Source organism: Oncorhynchus kisutch, linkage group LG6, assembly GCF_002021735.2.
Source record: "Oncorhynchus kisutch isolate 150728-3 linkage group LG6, Okis_V2, whole genome shotgun sequence".
NCBI classification, from domain to species: domain Eukaryota; kingdom Metazoa; phylum Chordata; class Actinopteri; order Salmoniformes; family Salmonidae; genus Oncorhynchus; species Oncorhynchus kisutch.
Genome location: NC_034179.2, coordinates 14,751,607 through 14,769,442, shown reverse-complemented (window position 1 = coordinate 14,769,442; position 17,836 = coordinate 14,751,607). Strand labels below are relative to the sequence as shown.

General features: G+C 45.6%; 1 protein-coding gene across 2 annotated transcripts in view; it reads left to right on the top strand.

Moving 5' to 3' along the window:
* Positions 1-1,638: 1,638 nt before the first annotated feature.
* The window catches only part of LOC109892367 (integrin alpha-1), an 86,757-nt gene continuing 70,559 nt past the window's right edge, over positions 1,639-17,836 (top strand). For both annotated transcript variants that reach the window (XM_020484857.2, XM_031826257.1), the window contains exon 1: positions 1,639-2,027. In XM_020484857.2, the coding sequence (XP_020340446.2) occupies positions 1,985-2,027 (43 nt within the window). In that variant the 5' untranslated portion in view covers positions 1,639-1,984. The remainder of the gene's footprint in view (positions 2,028-17,836) is intronic.

Below are 17,836 nucleotides of genomic sequence, written 5' to 3'. Positions count from 1 at the left end.
TACAACCCAAAAATTAAAGCAAATGTCATTTGTACAGATTGTATTATCGATAAGGAGATGGTAAAGACTATGTTCTTTACACGATAATGATAGAGCATTTGTCACGGCTGTTGAAGGAGGAAGACCAAGGTGCAGCGTGGTGAACGTACACATTAAGGTGCAGCGTGGTGAACGTACACATTAAGGTGCAGCGTGGTGAACGTACACATTAAGGTGCAGCGTGGTGAACGTACACATTAAGGTGCAGCGTGGTGAACGTACACATTAAGGTGCAGCGTGGTGAACGTACACATTAAGGTGCAGCGTGGTGAACGTACACATTAAGGTGCAGCGTGGTGAACGTACACATTAAGGTGCAGCGTGGTGAACGTACACATTAAGGTGCAGCGTGGTGAACGTACACATTAAGGTGCAGCGTGGTGAACGTACACATTAAGGTGCAGCGTGGTGAACGTACACATTCTTTATTTATATGACGCCGACAAAAACAAATGAACACTACAAAACAAACCGTGAAACAAAGAAAGGAGGGGAAAGGGCTACCTAAGTATGGTTCCCAATCAGAGACAACGATAGACAGCTGTCCCTGATTGAGAACCATACCCGGCCAAAACATAGAAATACAAAATCATAGATAACAAAACATAGAATGCCCACCCCAAATCACACCCTGACCAAACCAAATAGAGACATTAAAAGGCTCTCTAAGGTCAGGGCATGACAGCATTTAAAAAAAAACCAAACTGAATGATCGTTAGCTGGCAAATATTCTTACTGAAATAGTTCCATCAACATTTCGTGTGACCTCAGTTGCTTTTTTGTTAATTGGTTTTCTTTGACATTATCAGGTAGTTGTCAGTCATCCCACTGCTGGCTTGCTTCTGACGCTAAGCAGGGTTGGTCCTGGTCAATCCCTGGATGGGAGACCAGATCCTGTTAGAAGTGGTGTTGGAGGGTCAGTAGGAGACACCCTTTCCTCTGGTCTAGAACAAATATCCCAATAATTGGAGACATTGCCCTGTGTAGGGTGCTGTCTTTTGGATGGGATGTTAAATGGGTGTCCTGACTCTCTGTGGTCACTAAAAATCCCGTGGCACTTATCGTAAGAGTAGGGGTGTTAACCCTGGTGTCCTGGCTAAATTCCCAATCTGGCCCTCATACCAACATGGTCACCTAATCATCCCCAGTCTACAATTGGCTCATTTATCCTCTCTCCTGTAACTATTCTCCAGGTCGTTGCTGTAAATGAGAATGTGTTCTCAGTCAGTCTACCTGATAGAATAAGGGTTAAATATTTTTTTTTGCCAGTTGCCTATTTAAATGTGAAGTATCCGGTATAGGGCTGGGGGCACCTGCTATTTTCCCCTAATTCCAAAGTTGTAGCAAAGTAATATCTTTTGAAATAGGCTACGGAACTTAACACTGGTGGCGGTGGAGTACTGGCAAAAAAGGTTGACATTTCCAAGACAAATTGGTTTGGTGGCGATTCCCCATTCCAAAATAACTAACTGCTATTATTTCCAGAGTCAGACGTCTCTGTCACTGGTTTTATTTGCATGGTAAGATTTTCCCATGGGTTGACTTGGCAAGCCAACTCCCACACACTCAGTGCCTATGATTTCAGGGTGAACTGAAGTCTTGGGTCCTGACTTCTTCTCCCGGTCCCGTCCACTCCACACAGTAGCCTACGCAGCAGAAAAGGATATGGAGCAGTGATGTACCGGGAGACCAGGAGAATAATAACACTTCTTTTTAAAAACGGAATAAATGCCAGTATTTAAGTGACAGTTACAGGGTTCCTCTTGCAAGTTTAAAATACTTCAAACGCAGATGCTAGCATGCAGGAAATGCCAGACTAATTCTCAGAGTAGTTCAATCACCCTCACGCCTCTAGAGAGTTCTGTCTTCAGTTGATTATTGCGCGTCTGACGGGAAGGGCCGAAGAATACCAGCTCCAGCCGCCGTGGAAACTGATTATTCCAAGATGCTCCGGCAAATGCAATATTTGAAATTAGCGACAGCACTCGGTAGGTGATATTTTCTCTGAATATGCATGTTATCACCAGTTTATTAACCTACGAGCGAACAGCCTGTCGCGCGCGCATGTTTTAACTTGTGTGTGTCCACTATCCAGGTTCCTGTGCGCGTCCCACAGGCACACAGACATTAACCGTGTACTCAATTATTAATGATGCATCGTGACTCATAAAACCATCCATTAGGTGTAAATTGCTTTTACATTGAATTTACAATTTTTTAACCTCAAGTAAGCAAGTTCATCATGGCTTATTTGAACCTAAGAATCTGAACGGCTTTGAAATTATCCTCGCCGGCTGGTATTTAGATGTGTGAAATTGGTCAATGTGATACAGTGGGGCACGACGCACATACAGTTATTTACCCATACGCTATTCATTCTCATCTGTTGCTATTGGAACCCACTGCAATTACAGATAATTGTTTAGGCACATTTCCGATAGCCACGCCACCTATAACTCCGCAGTTATACATAAAGTCATCAGTGGCTTACGGCGGGGGTGTGTGATACGGAGGGGGGGGGGGGGGGGGGGGGGGTGTTGAAGCCTAATTTGGACACTTGTGTGAGTGGTGCAACTTCCTGTGAAAAACATTGAACATACAAAAGTGAATCAAGTTTCTAGAACTGTCCTGGTTCCTATTAACTGAGACGGTCATAATGGTTTGGATTACATTTTGCTGTGCCTTCAAAAAGTATTCAGACCCCTTTGATTTATTCCACATTTTGTTGTGTTACAGACTGAACTCAAATGGATAAAAAAAATTCTCACCCATCTACACACAATACCCCATAATGACAAAGTGAAAATATGTTTTTTGAAAATAAAATGTCTCATTTACATAATATTCACACCACTGAGTCAATACTTTGTAGAAGCACCTTGGGCAGCGATTACAGCTGAGTGTCTTTCTGGGTAAGTCTCTAAGAGCGTTCCACACCTGGATTTTGCAACATTTGTCCATTAATATTAAAACCATTTTTCAAGCTTGATCAAATTGGTTGTTGCTCATTGCTAGACAACCATTTTCAGGTCTTGCCATAGATTGTCAAGTAGATTTAGGTCACAACAGTAACTCGACCACTCAGGAACATTCACTGTCTTCTTGGTAAGCAACTCCAGTGTAGACTTGCCCTTATGTTTTAGGTTATTGTCCTGCTGAAAGGTGAATTCCTCCTCCAGTTTCTGGTGGACAGAAGACTGAACCAGGTTTTCTTCTAGGATCTTGCCTGTGCTTAGCGCCATTCCATGTATTTTTTATCCTGAAACCTCCCCAGTCCTTAAACATTACCAGCACACCCAAAAGATGATGCAGCCACCACTATGCTTGACAATATGGCGAGTGGTACTCAGTGATGTGTTGTATTGGATTTGCCCTAAACATAACACTTTGTATTCAGGTCAAAATGTTCATTGCTTTGCCAAATGTTTTGCCCCATTACTTTACTGCCTTGTTGCAAACAAACAGGGTGCATGTTTTGGAATATTTTAATTCTGTACAGGCTTCCTTCTTTTCACTCTGTCATTTAGGTTAGTATTGTGGAGTAACTACAATGTTGTTGATCCATCCTTAGCTTGGTACACAACAAAATGTGGAAAAAGTCAATGGGGCTTGAATACTTTCTGAATGTAGGAAGATTATTATCAACAATTTTAGTTTTTGTCTAGTGCTGGGATAAAATGGGTAAGTACCTACAGTAATAATAAGTCATCTGAAGTGAATTAAATGGAGTTCCTGTGTGGTGTTAGTCCAAAGCCAGACCTCATGTCACGCAACCAGGTGGGGGATTTCTGACACTGCCAGTAATGTAATAAATTATCAATATAATTAGATTTTCAATATTCCAAAGACCAATTAATTATTGACTGTTTTTACATTTGGAACTCCGGGCTTATCAATATGAACTCATTTCATTTTCAGACACTTTTAAAGCCTATTTTGTACCGGTGAGTATTTGAAAACAGATATGCCTGTTGCTGGTGTGGGAAGTCTCACAGTGACTTGTGACTGAACACTCAGTTATAAGTCCAGCAGTACTGAATTAACTTCTCAGGTTATGTTCCTGTAGTTCTAAAAGGGGGAAAGTACCAACAATGTATTTGAGACTGGATCTGCTTCCAAAATGGCACCATTCCCCATATAATGGCCTACTTTTGATCAGAGTCATGGGCCTTGGTCATAAGTAGTTCAATACATAGGGAATAGGGTGCCATTTGGGGCTTAGCCTGGGACTGGGTCTGAAACCTTGAAATGCTCCTCTGTTACTGTAAAGTCAACAGTGTGAGCGTCCCTCTTATTCTCAGATTCCTACGCTCACATGTGACATCGACTTGTCACCGGCTCGTGACCGTCATTAGAGAATTGAGTTAGAGATGCAGCTGGAGATAGAGGCTCACATTAGCCGCTATCACATCACACCAAGTTTGCGTCCCAAATGGTATCCTATTCCCCAGTTAGTGCACTACTTTTGAGCAGGGTCCTTAAATAGGGAATAGGGTGCCATTTGGTGCAAAGACCAAGAGTCTCCCTACTTAGGCTCTGGTTCCTCTCCCCACAGACCCCTGACTACACACCCAGACCCAGTTCATTAAACACCAAACGGAAGTAAACAGAAGGAAACAGGGAGAGACTACTTTTACATTTTCTGCTGCAAAACATTTTCCGTTCCATGCCCTAATGAATCTGACCCTAGACTTCTTTAGTTCAGATGGAACACATCTACAGTAGTGGGATAACTCATATCTCATCAGTTCCATGCCCTAATGAATCTGACCCTAGACTTCTTTAGTTCAGATGGAACACATCTACAGTAGTGGGGTAACTCATATCTCATCAGTTCCATGCCCTAATGAATCTGACCCTAGACTTCTTTAGTTCAGATGGAACACATCTACAGTAGTGGGATAACTCATATCTCATCAGTTCCATGCCCTAATGAATCTGACCCTAGACTTCTTTAGTTCAGATGGAACACATCTACAGTAGTGGGATAACTCATATCTCATCAGTTCCATGCCCTAATGAATCTGACCCTAGACTTCTTTAGTTCAGATGGAACACATCTACAGTAGTGGGATAACTCATATCTCATCAGTTCCATGCCCTAATGAATCTGACCCTAGACTTCTTTAGTTCAGATGGAACACATCTACAGTAGTGGGATAACTCATATCTCATCAGTTCCATGCCCTAATGAATCTGACCCTAGACTTCTTTAGTTCAGATGGAACACATCTACAGTAGTGGGATAACTCATATCTCATCAGTTCCATGCCCTAATGAATCTGACCCTAGACTTCTTTAGTTCAGATGGAACACATCTACAGTAGTGGGATAACTCATATCTCATCAGTTCCATGCCCCCACCCCCACCCCTCCTTGGAATAATGAATTTGTGAGGAGCTTTGTTTAGTGGTTATTGTCCTAGCTACTCGTCCTGAGTATTGAACCAATCTATGACCTTGTCTACCTCTGTGAGCTGCCTGATTGTTTATGAATGAGGGGGGCTTGGCTGGAACCTACTGGTTGGGATCATATTCACAAATCCCATGTTATACTAGAAGTGCCGCTCCAGCGTGGCCCAGGGGCCCACATGTGGTTATTGTAGTGGCGGCATTTGAACCTTATAAATTCCTAACGGAGATGGGAGTACAGGTGTTTTTGGTTTGGGACCTCGAGGAGAGCTCATCTGGCTTCAATCAGGGGTGTGTGGGACTGGGACAAGTGAACTTACTCTGGACACTTGAAAACACGCGGATATGCTTAGCCATATGAATGTAAGAACACACATACGCACACAATCAAACCACACACACTGATGTTCTAACTCGTATACAGAATGGACACACAAAGCTCTTGGACATGTAGATTACAGTGATGTTTGTTCTTGAGGATGAAGGTGTTGAGGCATTATTTATGGTGGTCTTCTTGCTCATAATCTTTAGCCACGGTGGTTGTAACACATCAGGCAGAACGTGGTACACAAGAGTGTGCATTCAGGTATTGCAGATTGTTTCTTATATCTCAAATTCTGTCATTATGTTTATAATCCATTTATGGGATGTACAGTAGGGCTTATGTAGCCAACTCATAATAACACATTGTGTACATTCACATATTCATGTTACTCACAGATGTGTGTGGTATGATACTTACAAAGTGTGTTCATTGAACATCTCTACATCTGTTCACATACGCAATCAAGAAGTAATGTTTTTTGTCTTTCAAATTAACTATGCCTTTCAAATGAAATTTTAGGGAACGCTCTCAAAAATACCCAGAGAAGCGAATCCTCAGCAAGTGAGATTGTTCCCATCGCCATATATCAGCAGGTGTAAATAGGACCACAGTTGATCTCCCTCCCCACAGTGTATCTCCCTCCCCACAGTGTATCTCCCTCCCCACAGTGTATCTCCCACCCCACAGTGTATCTCCCTCCCCACAGTTTATCTCCCTCCCCACAGTGTATCTCCCTCCCCACAGTGTATCTCCCTCCCTACAGTGTATCTCCCACCCCACAGTGTATCTCCCTCCCCACAGTTTATCTCCCTCCCCACAGTGTATCTCCCTCCCCACAGTGTATCTCCCTCCCTACAGTGTATCTCCCTCCCCACAGTGTATCTCCCTCCCCACAGTGTATCTCCCTCCCCACAGTGTATCTCCCTCCCCACAGTGTATCTCCCTCCCCACAGTGTATCTCCCTCCCCACAGTGTATCTCCCTCCCTACAGTGTATCTCCCTCCCCACAGTGTATCTCCCTCCCCACAGTGTATCTCCCACCCCACAGTGTATCTCCCTCCCCACAGTTTATCACCCTCACCATAGTGTATCTCCCTCCCCACAGTGTATCTCCCTCCCCACAGTTTATCACCCTCACCATAGTGTATCTCCCTCCCCACAGTGTATCTCCCTCCCCACAGTGTATCTCCCTCCCCACAGTTTATCTCTCTCCCTACAGTGTATCTCCCTCCCCACAGTTGATCTCCCTCCCCACAGTTTATCACCCTCACCATAGTGTATCTCCCTCCCCACAGTTTATCTCTCTCCCTACAGTGTATCTCCCTCCCCACAGTTGATCTCCCTCCCCACAGTTTATCACCCTCACCATAGTGTATCTCCCTCCCCACAGTTTATCTCCCTCCCCACAGTTTATCACCCTCACCATAGTGTATCTCCCTCCCCACAGTGTATCTCCCTCCCCACAGTTTATCTCCCACCCCACAGTTTATCTCCCTCCCCACAGTGTATCTCCCTCCCCACAGTGTATCTCCCTCCCCACAGTTTATCTCCCACCCCACAGTTTATCTCCCTCCCCACAGTGTATCTCCCTCCCTACAGTGTATCTCCCTCCCCACAGTGTATCTCCCTCCCCACAGTGTATCTCCCACCCCACAGTGTATCTCCCTCCCCACAGTTTATCACCCTCACCATAGTGTATCTCCCTCCCCACAGTGTATCTCCCTCCCCACAGTTTATCACCCTCACCATAGTGTATCTCCCTCCCCACAGTGTATCTCCCTCCCCACAGTGTATCTCCCTCCCCACAGTTTATCTCTCTCCCTACAGTGTATCTCCCTCCCCACAGTTGATCTCCCTCCCCACAGTTTATCACCCTCACCATAGTGTATCTCCCTCCCCACAGTTTATCTCTCTCCCTACAGTGTATCTCCCTCCCCACAGTTGATCTCCCTCCCCACAGTTTATCACCCTCACCATAGTGTATCTCCCTCCCCACAGTTTATCTCCCTCCCCACAGTTTATCACCCTCACCATAGTGTATCTCCCTCCCCACAGTGTATCTCCCTCCCCACAGTTTATCTCCCACCCCACAGTTTATCTCCCTCCCCACAGTGTATCTCCCTCCCCACAGTGTATCTCCCTCCCCACAGTTTATCTCCCACCCCACAGTTTATCTCCCTCCCCACAGTGTATCTCCCTCCCTACAGTGTATCTCCCTCCCCACAGTTTATCTCCCTCCCCACAGTTTATCACCCTCACCATAGTGTATCTCCCTCCCCACAGTGTATCTCCCACCCCACAGTTTATCTCCCTCCCCACAGTGTATCTCCCTCCCTACAGTGTATCTCCCTCCCCACAGTGTATCTCCCTCCCCACAGTGTATCTCCCACCCCACAGTGTATCTCCCTCCCCACAGTTTATCACCCTCACCATAGTGTATCTCCCTCCCCACAGTGTATCTCCCTCCCCACAGTTTATCACCCTCACCATAGTGTATCTCCCTCCCCACAGTGTATCTCCCTCCCCACAGTGTATCTCCCTCCCCACAGTTTATCTCTCTCCCTACAGTGTATCTCCCTCCCCACAGTGGATCTCCCTCCCCACAGTTTATCACCCTCACCATAGTGTATCTCCCTCCCCACAGTTTATCTCTCTCCCTACAGTGTATCTCCCTCCCCACAGTTGATCTCCCTCCCCACAGTTTATCACCCTCACCATAGTGTATCTCCCTCCCCACAGTTTATCTCCCTCCCCACAGTTTATCACCCTCACCATAGTGTATCTCCATCCCCACAGTGTATCTCCCTCCCCACAGTTTATCTCCCACCCCACAGTTTATCTCCCTCCCCACAGTGTATCTCCCTCCCCACAGTGTATCTCCCTCCCCACAGTTTATCTCCCACCCCACAGTTTATCTCCCTCCCCACAGTGTATCTCCCTCCCTACAGTGTATCTCCCTCCCCACAGTTTATCTCCCTCCCCACAGTTTATCACCCTCACCATAGTGTATCTCCCTCCCCACAGTGTATCTCCCACCCCACAGTTTATCTCTCTCCCTACAGTGTATCTCCCTCCCCACAGTGTATCTCCCTCCCCACAGTGTATCTCCCTCCCTACAGTGTATCTCCCTCCCCACAGTGTATCTCCCTCCCCACAGTGTATCTCCCTCCCCACAGTGTATCTCCCTCCCCACAGTTTATCACCCTCCTCACAGTGTATCTCCCTCCCCACAGTTTATCTCCCTCCCCACAGTGTATCTCCCTCCCCACAGTGTATCTCCCTCCCCACAGTGTATCTCCCTCCTCACAGTGTATCTCCCTCCCCACAGTTTATCTCCCTCCCCACTGTTTATCTCCCTCCCCACAGTGTATCTCCCTCCCTACAGTGTATCTCCCTCCCCACAGTGTATCTCCCTCCCCACAGTTTATCTCCCTCCCCACTGTTTATCTCCCTCCCCACAGTGTATCTCCCTCCCTACAGTGTATCTCCCTCCCCACAGTGTATCTCCCTCCTCACAGTGTATCTCCCTCCCCACAGTTTATCTCTCTCCCTACGGTGTATCTCCCTCCCCACTGTTTATCTCCCTCCCCACAGTGTATCTCCCTCCCTACAGTGTATCTCCCTCCCCATAGTGTATCTCCCTCCCCACTGTTTATCTCCCTCACCACTGTTTATCTCCCTCACCACTGTTTATCTCCCTCCCCACTGTTTATCTCCCTCACCATTGTTTATCTCCCTCCCCACAGTGTATCTCCCTCCCTACAGTGTATCTCCCTCCCCATAGTGTATCTCCCTCCCCACTGTTTATCTCCCTCACCACTGTTTATCTCCCTCACCATTGTTTATCTCCCTCCCCACAGTGCATCACCCATCTCTCCACCACTAGATAAGACCAACAGTATACATTTGAAGAGTTTCATTCCAAATAGATGGTAAATTATTGGTAAATTAGCTTTTTATTTCAATAAATTATCAAAGAGATTGGCGTGTTTTTTGACTATCGATTGATGGCATGGGGATGTTCAATGACAGACATGTATTTGTTTAAAATCTTGGATTTACTGGTTTTCATTTCAGAGACAAATAATGCTAGGTTTTACACAAATGTAACAAATAAGTTCATTTTTTATAAAGAAATGTAAAAAATTATACATTTGTGACATCAATGTAAAACTTTTTTCATTTGATGATTTAGTCATTTAGCATATGCTCTTATCCAGAGCAGCTTACAGTAAGTACATCCATCTTAAGATAGCTAGGTGAAACAATCACATATCACAGTCAAATATACAGGATACGAACATTCCATTCCAGCTAAACAATGGACATATAGCATTTAGCAACAACAACAAAAAACACATTGTCTAAAATCAATGAATAAAAAATCTGAGAATAGATACATTTTACACACACATGAAAATATCCATAAGCAATCATTTCTGGTGAAAAAATATATATATAAACAAATTGGTGCATATAGCATTTAGGAAATAAACTCTTCATTTCTTTCACTGTCTGAAGGTTCCTTTATGTATGGAATGATGCTGCAGCTGATTTGATTAAAGAGCTAATTCATTGGCTGTTTGAAGACGAGTGAAGGGTTGGAGGCCGGGCAGTTTGTCTGAAGACATTAGTGGTCTGGCTGTATTTATGAGTCTGGAGAAGAGGAGCCAGTCTGAACTGAACCCACAGACCAACAGTCTGAATCTTTCCCATAGCAGCATCATCCTCTATAAGTACTTCACTATGCAGATACAGTAGATGTTTGCAACCGCTGCTAATTTAATATGCACTGTATATTCCAAAATAAGATCATCATGTATTTTCATTCAGTGAACTCCAGCATGCCTCATTCAATGGAACCAATGGAATAGTCCCAAAAAGTGCAAATCCACCCATTCCACCCATTTGGCTCTCCAGGCAAGTTCAATAAAAGTATTTGAAATAATTTTGAACCCAGGTCAGGGTATACCAGTGGAGTGAGAGAAGGAGTGATGGTCAAGCTTTGTCCAACAGACAGGCTGCTACTCAGTCCCCTTAACCCTGGCCCTGGCATTGAGGGTCTCTTCTCCCCCTTTGCTTGGTCGGTCGTAAATCCAGAGCATCCCCTGGCAGAAGCGCCAGATCTCCCAGAAGATCTCACTCTGAACGTCTCCCTCCATACTTGGAGCCTAAAAAAACACATTCCTTTACTGGCTGTCTGATGGGCTGACCCACTGTCTACTGTCTTCTCTTTTATTGGCTCACATGAGACGCTGGAAGCAAGCAGCTTGTTGTTTTTTACTGAAAACTAGAAACTACACTCTTAGAAAAAAGTGTTCCAGAAGTGTTCTTCGGTTGTCCCCATAGGAGAACCCTTTTTGATTCCAGGTAGAACCCTTTTAGGTTCCATGTAGAACCTTCTGTGGGGAAGGTTCTACATGTAACACAAAAGGGTTCTACCTGGAACCAAAAATGGTTCTTCAATGGGTTCTCCTATGGGGACAGCCAAATAACCCTTTTATGTTCTAGAGTATAGATATCAAGAAGGTTTTCTTTGAGAGGTTACATCAATATGGCATGGCAATCCCAGAAATGACATACGAGAACTGAAAAATATGACTAAATATGACTTCATGAGACTCCACAAACAGTCAACATGTAAATACTGTAACAAGACATCAGGTAAAATAAACAAGATCATGTGTGTCCAGGGAATAGTATGTAGTGTCTAGTATCTGCTGACTGTAACAAGACATCAGGTAAAATAAACAAGACCATGTGTGTCCACAGTCCCAATAAGGGGCCTAGCCCACTGTAAGTTGATCCCATGTCTTGACAGATCCCATATACTGGTGTTTACAAAGCTTTTAAGAGCTCAGATGAGTAATGTTTGCCATTGAGAAAAATTACCTTGTGGAAGGGTTTAGCTCGGGCATACCAAACAACCTCTATCAAACATCACTGTTACTGTATGCCAATAGACACAATTACTGGCTTGGAAAGCAGCCAACTATAATGCTTTGTAGGAGTTTCATGTCAATACACTTGCAATCATTTAGCTGGACAAATAATTGGGTTGGAACTATCAAAACCTTTGTGCTGAATGTAAAATATGACAATCTTGCCGCCAGGAAACCTCAGTAGAATTGATAGGAAAACATTTCCTGAAATTCCACCAACACCTCTCCTGTGTTACACGTGGAGAGAGGACGCGTGACCATTGTTATTCTCCCTTCCATGACAGCTACAAGACCCTCCCCCTTTGACAAATCAGATCACGCCTCCATTCTGCTCTCCCCGCATATATACAGAAATTGAAACAAGATGCACCCGTGATAAGGACTGTTCAGCGTTGGTTGACTAATCAGAATTCATGCTACAGGACTGTTTCTCAATCACGTGGACTGGGAAATGTTCTGGGTCACCTCTGGAAATAACATTGACAACTACACTGACTCTGTCACTGGGCTCATCAGATAGTGCATAGAGGATGTTGAAACAGTGATGATTAAAATGTAACAAACCAAAAACTGTGGATAGATGGCAGCATTCGTGCAAAACTGAAAGCACGGCCTTGACCGGGAGACCCATGAGGCAACGCACAATTGTCCCAGCCTCGTCCAGGTTAGGGGAGGGTTTGGCCAGCCGGGATTTTCTTGTCCCATTGTGCTCTAGCGACTCCTTGTGGTGGGCCGGGCACCCGCAAGGTGACTTCGTTCTCCAGTTGGACATGGTTTCCTCCAATACATTGGTGCGTCTGGCTTCCGGGTTAAGGAAACAATGTGTCAAAAAGCAGTGCTTTTGGGCTCCTCATGTGTTGGATTCCACCATGTATTGGATTAATCCCCATGTAAGGAAACATATTAGGGAAAAAAGCCAAGTTTCTCCCTTAATTATTTTCAAAGAACAATCGTGACTCTCTGGTGGGACTGGAGCAGGTGTGACAGCACATTTAGAGTCCAGTCATCTAGCAACCCCAAGGTCGTGACCTCCGGTGACCCCGGTCCCAGAGCCTCAAGAGACCCACCTCACAGAAAACTGGGAAGGAGAGGTGGGGAGGATGGGTGAGAAGGGGTAGGAGGGGAAGAGGACTGTGGGAGGTGAGGGAGGTTGGGAGGTTGGTTATCTTCACTTTAGCACAACAATAAGAACAACAACAGTGGGAGAGACGCTAGAGACACGCCAAGCACCAGCTACAGCAACCAGGGTCGTTAGGTTCACAAACAAACACCAGCTCTGAGAAAAGATAAGAAGCTCCTCAAAGCTCTGAGGGGAAGGAAAGTCAAGCTCTTCAAATGTCAAGATATAGGATATTAGACATAGTGCTTTTTTTCTGATGAAATATAATAATCCGGCCATGGAAAATAGTTTTTCTGGTATGTCTTGATTGTGTTAAGAGTAATCCTGTTTTACACAATGCTCCCAAAAAACCCCCCAGAAAACTCTGTCCATGGTACTCTGGTGTTCCAGATGCACTATCAACACCCCACCAAAAGAAGCACACACACACACACACACACACACACACACACACACACACACACACACACACACACACACACACACACACACACACACACACACACAGAGGATCAGAGGCTGTCAGCAGATACACAAGGCCCCTGAGGGGTGTGTGCACGTGTGTGTGTGTGTGTGCATAAATGTCTGCATGCGTGCGTGCATCTGTATCTGTGTGTGCGTCTGTGTGTGTTTTTGTGTGTGCTTCAGCCCTGCATCATCTGTGCACCAGGCCTCAGAGCAGTGATCAGACCAGCCCTCAACCCTCCTCTCTTTCCTCTCACCCCCAGCAGCAAGAGGCCAGACCCATCTATCACTGTGGCATCACACAGAGATGATGTACAGGCTGCACGGGGCACCTCGTTCACATTATCCACAGTATTCAGCTACTGCAGGGCAACACACAATCCACTGCACCACCATGTTGTTCTTCTCCAAAACAAATGTTTTTTTTTTCTTCTGATTTTCTCTTCTGATCTAGGCCAGGAGGGCAATAATGCAACACACACAACACACAAAGTGTTTCACTTCCGGATCAGGGAAACCTACTTGCAAAGCATTTAGACATTCTTCATGATGGATCAGCCTGGCTTATGTACATGGCCCTGAACTTTGACCCATGGAACACGAGAAAAGTTAGCTAGTTCAAGTTCACACAGTTCCTACACTGAGTTATTACTGTATAGTTACAGATGATTTACGGTTGATGAGAAGCACATCTATTCATTGATAATGATGTGGGTTAGAAATGTCCTCTTGATTGTTACTGATCACCTGTAAAATATGAGAAACATGTATTAGAGTTTGAGTTTGGAGCGTCTTCATATGGTTTGGTGCCGAAACCCATTGTTGAGCGTTTCAGAATCACCGATATTCACTAATTACATTGACACAGTCAGAACGTTACCTGGTGATATGGTGCTGCTAGTGATAGACAACATTTAGAGACAGAATACAGACAGCGGAATTGACAAAAAGTTTGCATACATTATATACAACTAGGTAGAGTGAGCATAGAGGGTATACTGTGGGTATACCAGTGGAGGCTGCTGAGGGGAGGTTGGCTCATATACTATATATTCAAAAGTATGTGAACACTCAAATTCGGCTATTTCAGCCACACCCTTTGTTGACAGGTATATTAAATTGAGCACACAGCCATGCCATCTCCATAGACAAACATTGGCAGTGTAATGGCCTTGAAGAGCTCAGTTACTTTCAACGTGGCACCGTCATAGGATGCCACCTTTCCAAAAAGTCAGTTCATAAAATGTCTACCCTGCTAGAGCTGCCCCGGTCAAATGTAAGTGCTGTTATTGTGAAGTGGAAACGTCTAGGACCAAAAGCGGCTCAGCCGCGAAGAACGAACGGGACGGAACCAACAAGTGCTGAAGAGCATAGCGCGTAAAAATTGTCTGTCGGTTGAAACACTAACTACCGATTTCCAAACTGCCTCTGGAAGCAACAATTGTTTGTCGGGAGCTTAATGAAATGGGTTTCCATGGCCGAGCAGCAGCACACTAGCCTAAGATCACCATGCGCAATGCCAAGCGTCAGCTGGAGGGGTGTAAGGCTCACCGCCATTGGACTCTGGAGCAGGGGAAACGTGTTCTCTAAAATGATGAATCATGCTTCACCATATGGCAGTCTGATGGTCGAATCTGGGGTTGGCGGATGTCAGGAGAATGCTACCTGCCACAATGCATAGTGCAGCGGGTAGACGCAGACCCAAACCAGATGGTGATGGAGGAGGTGAGGATGGACTGATCCGTAAGGGAGATATCCGACGAGCGTCGGAGCCGGTCTTAGTCCTGTATTAACGCTTTGCCTGTTTGATGGTTCGTCGGAGGGCATCGTGGGGTTTCTTATAAGCTTCCGGGTTAGAGTTCTGCTCCTTGAAAGCTGCAACTCTACTCTTTAGCTCAGTGCGAATGTTGCCTGTAATCCATGGCTACTGTGACCCTACAGGGAGATGAAGGTTACCTACAGGGAGATGAAGGTTGTCTACAGGGAGAGGAAGGTTGCCTATGGGGAGTGGAAGGTTGCCTATGGGGAGTGGAAGTTTGCCTACAGGGAAATAAAGGTTGCCTACGGAGAGAGGAAGGTTGCCTACAGGGAGTGGAAGGTTGCCTAAGGGGAGATGAAGATTGCCTACGGGGAGATGAAGTTTGCCTATAGGGAGTGGAAGGTTGCCTATAAGGAGTGGAAGGTTGCCTATGGGGAGAGGAAGGTTGCCTACAGGGAGTGGAAGGTTGCCTATGGGGAGTGGAAGATTGCCTATGGGGAGTGGAAGGTTGCCTATAGGGAGAGGATGGTTGCCTACAGGGAGATGAAGGTTGCCTATGGGGAGAGGAAGGTTGCCTACAGGGAGATGAATGTTGCCTACAGGGAGAGGAAGGTTGCCTACAGGGAGAGGAAGGCTGCCTACGGGGAGAGGAAGGTTACCTATGGGGAGTGGAAGTTTGCCTACAGGGACAGGAAGGTTGCCTACAGGTAGAGGAAGATTGCCTACGGGGAGATGAAGGTTGCCTATGTGGAGTGGAAGTTTGCCTACAGGGAGAGGAAGGTTGCCTACAGGGAGAGGAAGGTTGCCTACGGGGAGAGGAAGGTTGCCTACGGGGAGAGGAAGATTGCCTACAGGGAGATGAAGGTTGCCTACAGGGAGATGTAGGTTGCCTACAGGGAGATGTAGGTTGCCTACAGGGAGATGTAGGTTGCCTACAGGGAGAGGAAGGTTTCCTACAGGGAGAGGAAGGTTGCCTACAGGGAGAGGAAAGTTGCCTACGGGGAGAGGAAGGTTGCCTACGGGGAGAGGAAAATTGCCTACAGGGAGATGAAGGTTGCCTACAGGGAGATGAAGGTTGCCTACAGGGAGAGGAAGGTTGCCTACAGGGAGAGGAAGGTTGCCTACGGGGAGAGGAAGGTTGCCTACGGGGAGAGGAAGATTGCCTACAGGGAGATGAAGATTGCCTACAGGGAGATGAAGGTTGCCTACAGGGAGATGTAGGTTGCCTACAGGGAGATGTAGGTTGCCTACAGGGAGAGGAAGGTTGCCTACAGGGAGAGGAAGGTTGCCTACAGGGAGAGGAAGGTTGCCTACGGGGAGAGGAAGGTTGCCTACGGGGAGATGAAGGTTGCCTACAGGGAGTGGAAGGTTGCCTACAGGGAGAGGAAGGTTGCCTACAGGGAGATAGAAGAAGTGAACCCTGTGACCCCATCACAGGGTGTATTTGTTGTCTTTCTGTGAAATGTTTAAGCAGCTCCCTTAACTCCTATCCCAGCTTTGTGTTGCAAGTTAGCTCCGCTGATAAAAAGCTTTATGATCAGCACTTTTGAACATGAGTCGGTTGTTAGTAATATTTGGATGAGGGTTTGGATGAGTTTGTGGGTGTGTGATAGAGCACGATTGGGGATGGGGAAGATTCTGGCATGAAATCCTTGACAACCAGCAGGGAGAATTATGTAATTCAGTGGGTGGTGACTTGTATTCCTATTCCTTGTTCCAGGCCTTTAAAAACTAGCGGTCCAAGGAATAGATTTGGAAGTTCCAGTTCCAATATGGAATCAGATATGGCAGGCAGCTCCATGGGCTTCACACACAGTGCATACTGTAGATGGACACACACTGAATGAATGGGAACGGTCCTTATTGAACAAATTGGTCAATTGGGAACAGTCCCTAATGAATGAATTGGTCAATTGGGAACAGTCCCTAATGAATGAATTGGTCAATTGGGAACAGTCCCTATTGAATGACTTGGTCAATTGGGAACAGTCCCTATTGAATAAATTGGTCAATTGGGAACAGTCCCTATTGAATGAATTGGTCAATGGGGAACAGTCCCTAATGAATGAATTGGTCAATTGGGAACAGTCCCTATTGAATGAATTGGTCAATGGGGGACAGTCCCTATTGAATGAATTGGTTATTGGGGAACAGTCCCTATTGAATGAATGGGTCTATGAGGAACGGTCCCTATTGAATGAATTGGTTAATTGGGAACAGTCCCTATTGAATAAATTGGTCAATTGGGAACAGTCCCTGTTGAATGAATGGGTCAATGGGGTCAAGTTCCAATTGACTCTGAGGCATTATTTTACTGTATGGCTGCCAATGTTGTTCTTGTTTAATGTACAACGTCCTCTGCCTACATCCATTCCAGCCAACACTTGACTTGACCAATAGGACTCATCTTATGTTTTCTCAGTCCTGTCTTCATTGCATATTACGACACGTCTGTGTTTGAGCACAACCTACACACATTCTGTTACATCCTACGCACACATTAAATTACTTTCCACTGAGATTTATAGGGACCCTAAATAGACAGCCACATCTACGGGTAGAGATGACTTTGTAGCCTAATCATATAACAACACATTTTTAAAATGTTATTTAACTAGGCAAGTCATGTTATTTACAATGACGGCCTACTCCGGGCCAATTGTGTGCCCTATGGGACTCCCAATCACAGCCGGATGTGATGCAGCCTGGATACGAACCAGGAACTGCAGTGATACCTCTTGCACTGAGATGAAGTGCCTTAGACCGCTGCACCAC